General features: G+C 37.6%; 1 protein-coding gene across 2 annotated transcripts in view; it reads left to right on the plus strand.

Annotated features, from left to right (window-relative positions):
• The first annotated feature begins 2036 nt into the window (after positions 1-2036).
• The window catches only part of LOC131158107 (dnaJ homolog subfamily C GRV2), a 51942-nt gene continuing 41440 nt past the window's right edge, over positions 2037-12538 (plus strand). Inside the window, exons 1-4 of one of the 2 annotated variants that reach the window (XM_058112716.1) lie at positions 2037-3204; positions 10206-10439; positions 10632-10719; positions 10829-11037. In XM_058112716.1, coding sequence (XP_057968699.1) covers positions 2719-3204; positions 10206-10439; positions 10632-10719; positions 10829-11037 — 1017 coding nt within the window. In that variant the 5' untranslated portion in view covers positions 2037-2718. Of the gene's footprint in view, positions 3205-10205; positions 10440-10631; positions 10720-10828; positions 11038-12538 lie in introns of those variants that run through there. The other variant, XM_058112717.1, reaches the window with a different exon arrangement.

The following is a 12538-nucleotide window of genomic DNA, read 5'->3' on the forward strand; positions in this document are numbered from 1 at the left end:
CACGCACGGATGGTATGAATTCTATGGAAGCCATGAGGAACTTGAAGCGCATACGACCTGACACATTCCATGAAATTAAAAGAGCAAAAGAATGAGATACTTTAAATTTTCAGTTGTAATGTGTGTTTAGTGTCACTTGTATTTACATTTTTCATAAGATATAGTTGGAAACTCAAAATGACATATAGATTGACCTTAAGATGCATGTTTCATGACACATTCATATGCATTGTCCTAGGTTAGATCGGTCTAAATAGTAGGTAGCTCGTCGATGATTCCCCTGGTCTCGTTAACGAATGACTAAAGGTCACTTGTCATTGAACGCTCTATTCTCGTTGACGAGAGAATACCGAGACCATGAAAATCTCAAACAGCCAAATCGTCGACGAATCTCTTGGTTTCGTTGCCGAACGAGTGTAGAACACTCATTGACGAATGTATCCACTCGTCGACAAGTTCGTCGGGTAGAACGACGCTCCAACACTCAATAGGCATGTTTTTTATTAACAAAAATATTTCTTTTATGATCCAACGGTCAGGATTCTCCCATATGCGAAGATGCTTATAAATATCAACTCCTAAACCTAGTTTTATATCCTTTTTGCCAATATTCTTCACATAAAAACATTCTTGGGCATTCTTTATGTTGATTTTCAAAAGATTAAAGGGCATTCACTCATATCTTTTGCAAACATCTTGGATATTGAGGTTTGGTAAAACAAGTTTAATTTTTGAGCATTCAATCATCATATTCAAAGTGTTTATCCTCTCACATCCTTTTATTTTTAATATCTTATTGAGAGCAAGAACTCTAGTTCTTCATTGATTTATTATTTGAAATTTTTATTTGGGAAAAATGTTTTGCCAGAGTTTAAATTTTTGAAAGTATTCACGTTTATACTTTACTCAAAGATTTCATCGTATTCCATTATTGAAAAAACTATTTGAGAGCAAATCCTAAATTCTCCAAAATACATATTTTTGTGATATTTTTTGTGGAGAAACCTTTTTAAATAAAGTTTGGATCTTGGGAGCATACGTATCATATATATATATATATATATATATATATATATATATATATATTACATGCAAAGATCATATATTTGATTATTGCAAAAATATTATTGAAAACATTACATACACTCATCGAGCTTCAAGATTATATATCTTGTGAGTATGTTTATGATTTTATTGTACTCATTAGTTTATTAAGAAGTATTTGAGTGTTCGGGAATTTTAATCAACTATTGTATTAATGGTTTGAGTTGTGAACGGAGAAGGAGGAAGTTACGTCTCTTGTAAGTAGTGAAGTAGGAGGAAGTTGTATCTCTTGTAAGCAGTGAGTTTGTAACGGGAAGTTCTGCTCGGGTTTAAGAAGCAGATTAATGGAATCTTTGGGTGTTTTGCCTAAGGCGAGGACATAGGCCGAGTTTGATCAAACCTCGTAAAATCTTGTGTTTGGATCTCTTTTCCTTTATCCTTTTATTTTTGCTTACGCTTAATTAATTATTTATTGTGTATACTTTATATACTTGCTGCACTTAAAATTGATTGAGTAATACTGAATTGTTTGAGATAATATTAATTTGAATTTAATAAATTGAGCAATACAGAAAGCAAATCTACTTTACACAAAAATTCAAGTAATAATTGGAAATAAATATTTAAAGGGTACCTAAAAATTTTAAATTTACAAAAATTTTTAAAAAATAATTGTAATTTTATATTATATTTTTTTTCAAATTAATACAATTTCGGAGATCTTAATTTTATATTCTATTTAAAATCTTTTCAATAACTTTTAGATACAATTACACATTGTATTGAATAAATATGACTCCCAAATGGATAAAATTTCATTCAAATGACAGCTTTTACAGTAAAAAAAAGGTACATATCAAGAGGAGATTTTTTTTTTTCATTAAAACTAAAAAAATTATAAATACAAAATAATCTCCACATCTATTTTGAGCTCATGATAAAATAGAAAAAGCAAATAAAGAAAACAACTGTAATTACTTACAAACAACCTCCATATTTAGCTGCAAGTCCAAGACCACTTCCAAATTCCAACTGCGCAGAGGTCACGAACCCCCCTGCCCCCCTCTCGTCTCCTGACTGCTTTCGAGGGCCGATAGAACCACTGCAGCGTGTGTTCTAACGGAGTGGTAGACCCTCTCTCCCTCTTCCATTGTTGCCTGCGGTTTTTCTTCTTTCCCATTTTCATTCGATCCTTTTCCGATCATGCCTTTTTATCTCTTTCAATCTTAATCTCTCATCCTTTTCACTTCGATCTTTCGTTGATCTCAAATCGAACGCTCTTCTCACTGTATCCTTGCGGTTTAAGCTCAAATCATCGATTTATCCCGACCCCTTCGATCTCGCCAATCGTCGGGGTAGAGAAGAAGAAAGCGAAGAATTTGATCTGATTCTTCGTAGTTAAGATTATGTGTTGATTTTTTGTGTAGAAGAGGGAGGTTTTTGGATTGCTTAGAGAGTGTGCGATTTATTGCGGAACTTGTTTATGAAGGATTGGGGCGGCTGCTAGGTTTAGTTGATTGGTTTGAGTGTAGGTAGTGAAATTGTGAATAATTGGAAGCGCTGGGGGCGAATCAGTCTCGGCCAAGGCCGGCAGCGGCGCCGCCCGGCTCGGGACTCTTGTTCTTTTTCCGCCCTAATGCACCTCGAGCCCATACCCTTGAGTACCTCTCGCAAATGGATTTCGTGAGCCGCCACACATCTTCCGCGCCCGATCAGCACCGTCCCACCCCGACCGATGCTTCTTCTTCTTCCTCCTCGTCTTCTTCGACTGCAGCTCCTCCCGTTGAAGAGCCCGAGTACTTAGCTCGCTACTTGGTGGTGAAGCATTCCTGGCGCGGTCGGTACAAGAGAATTCTCTGCATTTCGGGTATTGCGATTATTACTTTGGATCCATCGACGCTATTGGTGACGAATTCTTATGATGTGGCCAATGATTTTGATGGGGCGTCTCCGATTATTGGGCGCGATGATAATTCAAATGAGTTTAATCTGAGTGTTCGAACTGATGGGCGTGGGAAATTTAAGGGCATTAAGTTCTCGTCCAAATATCGGGCGAGTATACTGACTGAGCTGCATAGATTAAGATGGAATAGATTTGGCCCAGTTGCAGAATTCCCGGTGCTTCATCTTCGGAGACGGACTTTGGAGTGGGCTCCTTTTGTAAGTTACTGTTCCTTTTTCATTTTTATAATGCGTGTTTACATTCCCCTTCCCCGTTAGCAAATACTTGCAATGCTCTCAAACAGAAGCCACTGCAATTATCTCCATTCTGCTCATTCCTTGCACAGAATCATCTCCAACCATAGTTTGGATAGACGGGCAGTAGTTTATTAGTGCAGTAACGTTTTAAACATTTATTCATGCAAACTTAAAAAGAAAAAGAAAGATTCACTGAGAGGTCACTTTACTTGGAGAAATAAGGTGTGAACGCATGCATCATGTTGGGCAAGCATTCACTTGTTTACTTAATTTCCACTAGACTTGTCTACTGGGTTTTATCTTATCTGCTGGAAATGTTCTTATGGTTTTTATGACCCCAACAGGGCTGCTTCTTGGTGGGGCGAGCAGAATGTGTGCTGCCTCCCCCCACTACCCTCTTTTCTTTTGGGTTTTCTTTCCTGTTGGAAATTTTAGAGAAGTTCCAAAACTTTTCAAAACTGACCATATTTTATTTTTCTTTCCAAAACTTTTCAAAATTAACCATATTTTTTTTTACTTTATTTTTTAAGAAGTGCCTATTCCAATAGGTATTAGAGACACCTATTCATGAATAGGTATTATTGATGTAGGATGACAAGAAGCGGCTGTTTGGATGGATCATTTCGACCCAATTAGGAGGCCTATGTCAACAAATAGGGTGAATGGTTTATTGGATCCGAAACCCAAATATGCTTAGTTATTTAGTTGTTTTAAGTATATGTGTGAAGTTGCTTGTATTAGGATTATTTATGTTGGGGACTTGTTTGTAGTCATTCTGTATTTTAGGGATATGTTTGTAATCTAATTAGTTTTAGAGGTATGTGTGTAATTCATATGTTTAGAGGCTTTCTTATGAATAGTGTGAAAGCCATGCTGTAGGCAGTTGTTGATGAATTTAAATTGAAGTGAACGTGAGTTTCCCCCTGGGTATCTCCTCTCTCCTCCCTTCCCCTTCCTTCTTCTCTTCTAATTTCTCCATGGCTGCAGAACCTTGATGCTGCCTCTGCATCATTTGGTATCAGAGCCGACCACGATCCCGATTCTTTCATTTTGCCACCCATTCTCCCTCACTCTTCTCCTTTTCCCTTCCTCTTCTCCCTTCTCTTCTTCTTTCTTCTCTGTTTCTGATCTCATAATTCCCTGTGGCACAGCAGCAGTCTACCCTCTTCTTCCTGCCTATTTCTCTTCTCCTTCTCTTCTTCTTCTCTTAATTCTATCAACTCCCTAATTTCTAAATTCTGTTGCTGTCTCCTCTACTTGCAGCAGTTTCTGTCCAGCAATTAGTCCCTCCGTTCCTTCCACCTTCTTTCTCTTTTCTTCTTCTTCATCTTCCAATCTCTCCATTAATCTCGTCTTCTCTGTTACTCTTTCGTCTCATCATTTCCTTTCTGAAATTTCAGTTAAAAAAAAAAAAAAGGAGTAAACCGAAAGCAGTTCTGCAGTTTCAGAACTTTTCAGAAAATTCCAGCCGCATCCCCATTTCCTCAAACACCACCTTCCAGCCACCATCCTGCAACACGACCCACACCACCAAAAATAGAATCCCTCAAAACCCTTCTCCTCAAAATTTCATCGCCGTCCGACCACCAGAGGCCATTCGCCGGCCAAACTTCTCCAGCTGCCAACCCCTTCAAAATCCACCATTTCTGGAGTTATTTTGACATACAGCCACCACCACTGAAGTCCCCAACCCCTGATCTACCCTCGCATGGAAAGTCATCACCGGAGCACCGTTTCCGGCGGCCCATGCGCCCCACGTACCAGTGACTGTGAGTGGCATTCTGCTGGGCTTTCCTCCTGCTGCCAGAATCACAAGAAATTGGTTCCCAGCCACGAGAAATTGGTGTTTTCTAATGATATTTTGATTTGTAACGTGATATTTTGGTTCCTAACTTGAAATTGTGTAAGCATGCGCAATAATTTGGCACAAAATCCAATAAATTTTCGCTGCCAGCATCAAAAGTCAGGTTTTATTGTTGCTATTTGTGAGTTTTTCTAGTGAATTTGTTTCATTTTTGCGTGATACTCTAGATTAAAGGTGACTTGAAGATTGTTCTTAAATAATTGATAGTGAAGTTTGTGATTTGCTTCATATAAGTGCATCATGGTGACCAGTGTTGAATTGTCTGCAAAGGTGGAGTTGTTATCCAGTAGGGTACAAAATATGGAAATTGCTTTGGAGATTATTATTGGTGCTTTGAGTAGGCTAACAACAGAAGTTGCAGCCTTAGGTAAAAGGCCCATGGAATTTCCTACCAAACAAGATAGTGGAATAGCTGCTGTCCCTCATGCTTTTGAGTTGTGTGAAGGCTGAAATAATCATTTGAGTAAGGGAATTAAATTAGAATTCTCTGATTTTAATGGTGATGGTTCTCCTGATGAATTTGAGGATTGGGTGTATTCTTTGGATACTATTTCTGATGGCATGACATGAATGAAGCTAGAAAGTTGTACTTTGTTGAATCAAAATTGAAGGGAACGGCTCGAATTTGGTGGATTAAACAAAGGGAAATCTTTAAAAGAAGGAGATTTGGTGAGATTGCAACATGGGATGAGATGAAGCGAGCCATGCAGGAACAATTATGCCTCCCAATTATCAGCAGCATGTTCATCTCTAACTCTTTGATTTGAAGCATGAAGAAAAGATAGTGATGGAGCACACTAGTAGATTCTACCATTTGGCTACTTGTGCCGATATAGAGTGGAAAGAGAACGTTGAGATAGCTTTGTATAGAAAAGAGTTGAAGCCAGCCATTGGCTCTAAACTTGTTGCATGTCGTCTTATCATAGTTGTGGATGCAACACAGGTTGCCACTTAGATTCTGGAGGACATGCAATGCAATCCTCCTAGAGCTACATCAGCCCTTCAGTTTGAGAAGAGTATTTGTGGAGTGGTATGAGAGAAGACCATTAAGCAATTGGGTAAAGGTGTTCAGATTAATACCTTTTGGAAGACTCCTAAGCATTCTGGAACAACTTCTAAGAGCCAACTATCACTCAAATGCTTTAAATGTCAAGATTTTGGACATCCAGCTGCACAATGTCCTAACCAATTCATGGCTGTTGCAGAAAAGGAAGAAGAGGAAGATGATGATGCTCAAGTAGTTGACGTTGAAATAGAAATTTTTAGCGACTTAGATGATGATGGCAATTTGAGAATTTGTTTAGTGCTTCGACATATGTTTTCTTCCCACAAGGTTAAAGAGACAAAGGATTGGAGGCGGACCAACATATTCCAAACTCAAGTATATGCCAAAAACAACTTTGCACTTTGGTTATTGATCCTAGTAGTTGCACAAATGTAGTTTATGAAGAAGCTGTGAAGAAGTTAAATTTGGAAGTTGAGTCTCATCCCCGAACCATACAAAATTGCTTGGGTGAATAATATTGTTGCTGCCAAAAATTGAATGGCTTTTGAGGATCTACCTTCAACCACAACCACTTGAAAAGGGATCAAACAAGAATAACTTGGAGGACCTAGGGTGTACTCCGGGGAATCACTCCGATGCTTAAGTTAGGAATCGAGGGAGGTTTATATTGCAACACTAAAGAAGAATGGATGAGAAAGAGACGGTTTCCTCCTCTCGGAGTATCCTTTTATAGTGTTGGAGGCATGCCCTATTCTAATTTAGTATTTATGGGCGCATTATTAAGTTTATGGGGGGTTATGGATAATTTAAGGGTAGTTATGCTGGGTGTAATGGTGGTCTCCTAATTTTGGCCCCTCATGAATATGCCTATTAATTTTGGGTATATCAAATATCAACTTGAAGGTCCATGATCGCTGCATACTTACCTTCAAGATTGGTTCCATTACGGATACAGTGCAATGTGATATTCTTCCTCTCTTCGTCACAGTCTTTTGGGCCGACCATAGTTGTTTTATAGGAAGGTGAAGCATGAATAATATGTGAATTCTTATTCTCCTTAACAAAAAGAAGTATAAGTTGATGCCGTCATGAACTCTTCCACTCACCAAGTTGAAGCGTACTGCTGGTTCCTTCTAATGAAACAAGATGATTCTATTCATGGTGATGGACTCCTTGGTTCTTTTCGGAAAGAAGGAATTGATGTAGGACGAGAAGCGGCTATTTGGATGGATCATTTCAACCCAATTAGTGGGCTTAAGTCAAAGAATAGGGTGAATGGTTTATTGGGTCCGAAACCCAAATGTGCTTAGTTATTTAATTGTTTAAGTATATGTGTGTAGTTGCGTGTATTAGGATTATTTATGTTGGGGGCTTGTTTGTAGTAATTGTGTATTCTAGGAGTATGTAATGTAATGTAGTTTTAGGGGTATGTGTGTAATTTCATATGTTTAGAGGGTTTCTTATATATAGTGTGTGAAAGCCATGTTGTAGGAAGTTGTTGATGAATTTAAATTGAAGTGAACATGAGTTTCCCCCCTGGTGTCTTCTCTCTCCTCCCTTCCCCTTCCTTCTTCTTTTCTAATTTCTTCATGGCTGCAGAACCTTGATGCTGCCCCTGCAACAATTATTCTTACTCTCTTAAAGTGCATATTCTAATTGGCATTATTTAAAGATTATCTTTTTTTATGAGAGACACCTATTCATTATAGGTGTCTTCTAGGAGACGTCGTCTTTAATGAAAGAATGTTTGTATGTCTATGTAAGGGGATAGTGTCACAAGAGAATATACACATATATAATCTCATCTCTTCTTCTTTCTCTATGATATTGATTTTATATTTTTATTTTAATATTTGTGTTTGTGCATCAATCTAGACTATTAACCTTGCCTCTCCGTCAATATGCCGATGGAAGGAGATTGTTGCGAGTGAATTGAGTTTTATCTTGGAGACTGCGTTAACTGATAACATCTGCATGTATGGAAGCAATACGATCTTTAGGACAGCAGTCATATATGCTATTGTTGATTTTATGGCATCTAAGATAAAGATTAATCTACACAATTTATTCCCAACATTTCCTATTTGAGAAGGAGACAAAAGTTGGGTCAAAAGAAAATGCTGTTTTGAAGTTTTATTAACAATTTGCTTGTGTGGGTGTTATGCAGCATTTTCCAAACTTTTACGTAAGGATTTCCCAAAGAAATTCTTTCAACAAAATTGTGAATTACAAAGGATGTCCTGATATGAATGCATATTGAGAATTGCAAGTCCTCAGTTGGAGTCTTGCTGGAGGCAAATGATTCCTTTGGGGTCACCCAAGAGCCTTTGTGCCCCCTTTACATGGTCCCATGGATACGGGTGCTAAATAGCCTGCCTAATTTACATTCATGCTCCTCTGTTATCCAAAAAGGAAAAAAAATGTGCCTATGGTTTCTATATAATTTTAATGCATTTATAGATCATAGGTCAAACCCTACTAATGTAAACATTGGTTAGAAGATGGTGGTTAAGTTTCCTTGTTCTGTTGAGGCAACATTGAATAATGATCACATATGATATGCTCAAAGAAATTGTGGAAGCTGATTTGGAAAGTGGCAGGCCCTTCAAAGGTTGCCTTTTTCACATGGGAAGCTACTCCTGGAAAAATCCTTACTATAGATAATCTTCAGAAAAAGGGTCTCCCTCTTGTCAATAGATGTCTTTTTTTTTTTTTGGAGCAGGAGGAATCAGTTGGTCACGTACTCCTGCATCGTTCATGGACCAAGAAATTGTGGAACTTAGCCATCTCCATTGTAAATCAGAAATGGGTCACTACAGCTACTGTGGGAGGTGAACTGTGGACTTGGAAAGTTATCAGATCTTATAAGGATGGGAAAATATCTCTCTCTCTCTCTCATTCCCCTTGCTATTTTCTGGATTGCGTGGAGAGAAAGGAATAAAGGAGCCTTGCAAGGAATTATCTCTCCTTTTCATGTTGTCATGGACCATTGGATTGCTGATTGCTATGATCTCTAGCTGGCGTTCTGGGCTAGTTGAAAGGGACCCCTTTTAATCCTTTTTCCTGATACTTTTCAGTAAGGGGTGTTTCTTTCTTGTTGTTTCTTTGTATTTTGATTGCATCCCCTTGATGCCTCATTATATACCTTCTCTTTGCTGGTAAAAAAATGCTCTAAGAATTTTATCTTATTTTATTTTATTTCATGGTGGAGTCATACTTGTTGCAGCAGTCTAGGTAATGGTCCCTTCATTTGAGACTCTTTCCAATCTGTTGTGCATGAACTGATTCCCTTTGTTTGTGAAGTACATGGCAGTTTGCATAGATTGGTGACATAAAAATTTGTGCAGATAAGAAGATGGTAGTTACGTTTCCTTGTTCTGTTGAGGCAGTGTTGAATAATGATCACATATGCTTAAAGAATTTTATTTCCAATCTGGGTAATGGTCCCTTCATTTGAGACTCTTTCCAATCTGTTGTGCATGAACTGATTCCCTTTGTTTGTGAAGTACATGGCAGTCTGCATAGATTGGTGACATAAAAATTTGTGCAGATAAGAAGATGGTGGTTAAGTTTCCTTGTTCTGTTGAGGCAGTGTTGAATAATGATCACATATGCTTAAAGAATTTTATTTCATTTTATTTTATTTATTTTTTTGTGGCGGAGCATGCTTTTTGTGGTAGTCTGGGTAATGATCTCCTCATTTGAGGCTTTTTCCAGTGTGTTGTTGACTAACTGATTCCCTTTGTTTGTGAAGTTCATGGCGGTCTGCATAGATTGGTGACATAAAAATTTATGCCTCTGCAAAACAGTCAACTCTACATGGTCGATTGTGCTACTGTGCTGTTTTGTACATTATTGGAAGATATACACTTCCACAATTAACAAATTTTGAAGCTTTCTTGAGCAATAGTATTGAACTGATTCCTGATAAGATACATCCAGGATCTACTCATCACATAGTCCTCACAATTCAATTACCAATTAGATACACTTGGGGTCTTAAAAAGAAACCCTCCACTACAGTTAAAAATCAATAAATAGATGTGAGTTATGGTTTGACTACTTAATGATCATCTTGAACATCTTGTACAGAAATTGAAAGTCACTTCAGTGGGTGTTGAACTTATTGAATTGAAGTCTGGTGATCTTCGCTGGTGCTTGGATTTTAGAGACATGGATTCCCCTGCCATTATTCTTCTCTCCAATGCTTATGGACAGAAAAATATTGATCATGGAGGTTTTGTTCTTTGCCCTTTATACGGAAGAAAATCTAAAGCCTTTCAAGCTGCTTCTGGAACGTCAAACACAGCTATTATTTCAAATTTGGTATTGCTGGCCTCTTTACTTTTGCAGTTCCATTTTTAAGTTGAAACTTTATCAGCATTTTGTGTAATGCCATTCTATACTTCAAAACCCCTCCCTCTCAAAGCATAAGTAATTCCTAATATAGAATCTGCCAGTTGAAGCAGGCTGCCCTGCTAAAAATTTTACTGCATTAACTATGTTATTTTTGTGCAGACTAAAACAGCAAAAGCTATGGTCGGGGTGTCACTTTCTGTGGATAGTTCTCAACCACTGACAGTTTCAGAGTTTGTTAAGCGAAGGGGTATCTCATTATACCCTTTTAATGCAATTTCTTGTTCTTCATTCTTTACGTATTCTCTTTTTTTTCTTTTTTTTTTTTTTCATTCATATTTTCAACATGTAACATGCAGTCAATGAGGCTGTTCGAGCAGAAGACGCCCCTTGTGGTGGTTGGTCTGTGACAAGGTTGCGGTCTGCTGCACATGGAACTTTAAATATTCCTGGATTGAGCTTGGGAATGGGGCCAAAAGGAGGACTTGGTGAACAAGGTGATGCTGTATCTCGTCAACTTATTTTAACAAGGGTTTCACTTGTTGAGAGGCGCCCTGATAATTATGAAGTAAGCAGCTGAGTTCCTTACATTTTATACCACAATATTTGTATAGGTGTCATGAAGCTACATATACAGATGCATCATCCTTGTGCATTGCACATTCAGCTGGTATATGAAAGATAGCTTAAGATAAAATAGGGCTTGTTATAGTTGTGTTATTTAATCGTGTTTCCCTTTTGACCCAACTTCTCCTTTTAAAAGTAAAAGTTGGGTATGCCACAATGTTATTCTATACCATGAGTGTCCCGAGATTTTTTTTTTATAAATATTACAAAATTATCATTGCTTAATTTAATGTCCTACAAATACATATTCATTTTAGTCATTTTAAATATTTTTTAGGCACTTCACAACTTTGTTTTTAAACACTTAGAATAAGCTTTTTCCCCCAACTAGCAGCTCCTTTTTCAGATGGGGCCCAAACAAGTCTTAGAACAATATCTATCAGCTCCTTTTCATCGGCTTCCTTTTAAAAGCCCCTTTTCAAATGCTACAGGAAGCCAAACTAAGCCTTAAGGTGTAGAATTGCACAACATGTCTGAATATCAGATTTTGTATAGTATTTTAAGGTAATAATTTCCTGGAAGTTTTGGAAAAGTGAGAACTGCAACTATTTGAGCTTTTAAAGAGTCTGATTATGAAGGTAAAGCTTGAAAGTTTGAGAAGGATAGGTGATGCAGGGGCAGCATCGAGGTTCTTGTAGCCATGGAGAAATTAAAGGGGGAGGAAGGGGAAGAGAGGAGAGAGAGGAGATACCAGGGGGTGGGGGCGGGGAAACTCACATTCACTTCAATTCAAATTCATCAAAAACTGCCTACAACAGAGCTTTCATACACTATTTATAAGAAAGCCTCTTTACATGAAATTACACATAAACCCCTAAGACTACATTGCATTACAAATATACCTCTACTTTACACAAATATTACAAACAACCCTCAAATACACATAATCCTATACTAATTAATACTAAACACGCATAATAAACTACTAACTTATCCCCAAATTCCTTAATCCAACTCTTAATTATTTTTCCAGCAAGGATCTTCCCAAGGTCTTACTTCTTGTCCTACATCAACTCTCCCCCAGTTAGAAAAAAATTCGGCCTCGAATTTTGAAATGTTGGAGGATCAAAAAGGAGAAGAAGACTGGATTCTTTGAAAGCCAGCTCTTGAGTGATGTAAGAAACCACGATCCTTTGGCAGCATCATAGACTTGAATTAAGAGTTGGCATCAATAAACACATCGGGAATGACAAACTCAACAATAGGAATGTCTGAAGAACTTTGGATGTCTTCAAACACATTGATTTACTTCCTTGTATTGTCTTCAAGCTGAGTAATTATGATTGATTCTTTGTCTTAGTTCATGGGTAGAGCTGACTTCAAAACAATTTTCTTCCCATTATAATGAAAGACGTATGTTCTCATGTTCTTGAGTCACACTTAAATCATCCAACCAAGGAGAACCATGGAGTACATGGCCAATCTTCATAGGTATGATATCA

This window comes from Malania oleifera, chromosome 6 (genome assembly GCF_029873635.1).
Source record: "Malania oleifera isolate guangnan ecotype guangnan chromosome 6, ASM2987363v1, whole genome shotgun sequence".
Classification (NCBI taxonomy): Eukaryota; Viridiplantae; Streptophyta; class Magnoliopsida; order Santalales; family Ximeniaceae; genus Malania; species Malania oleifera.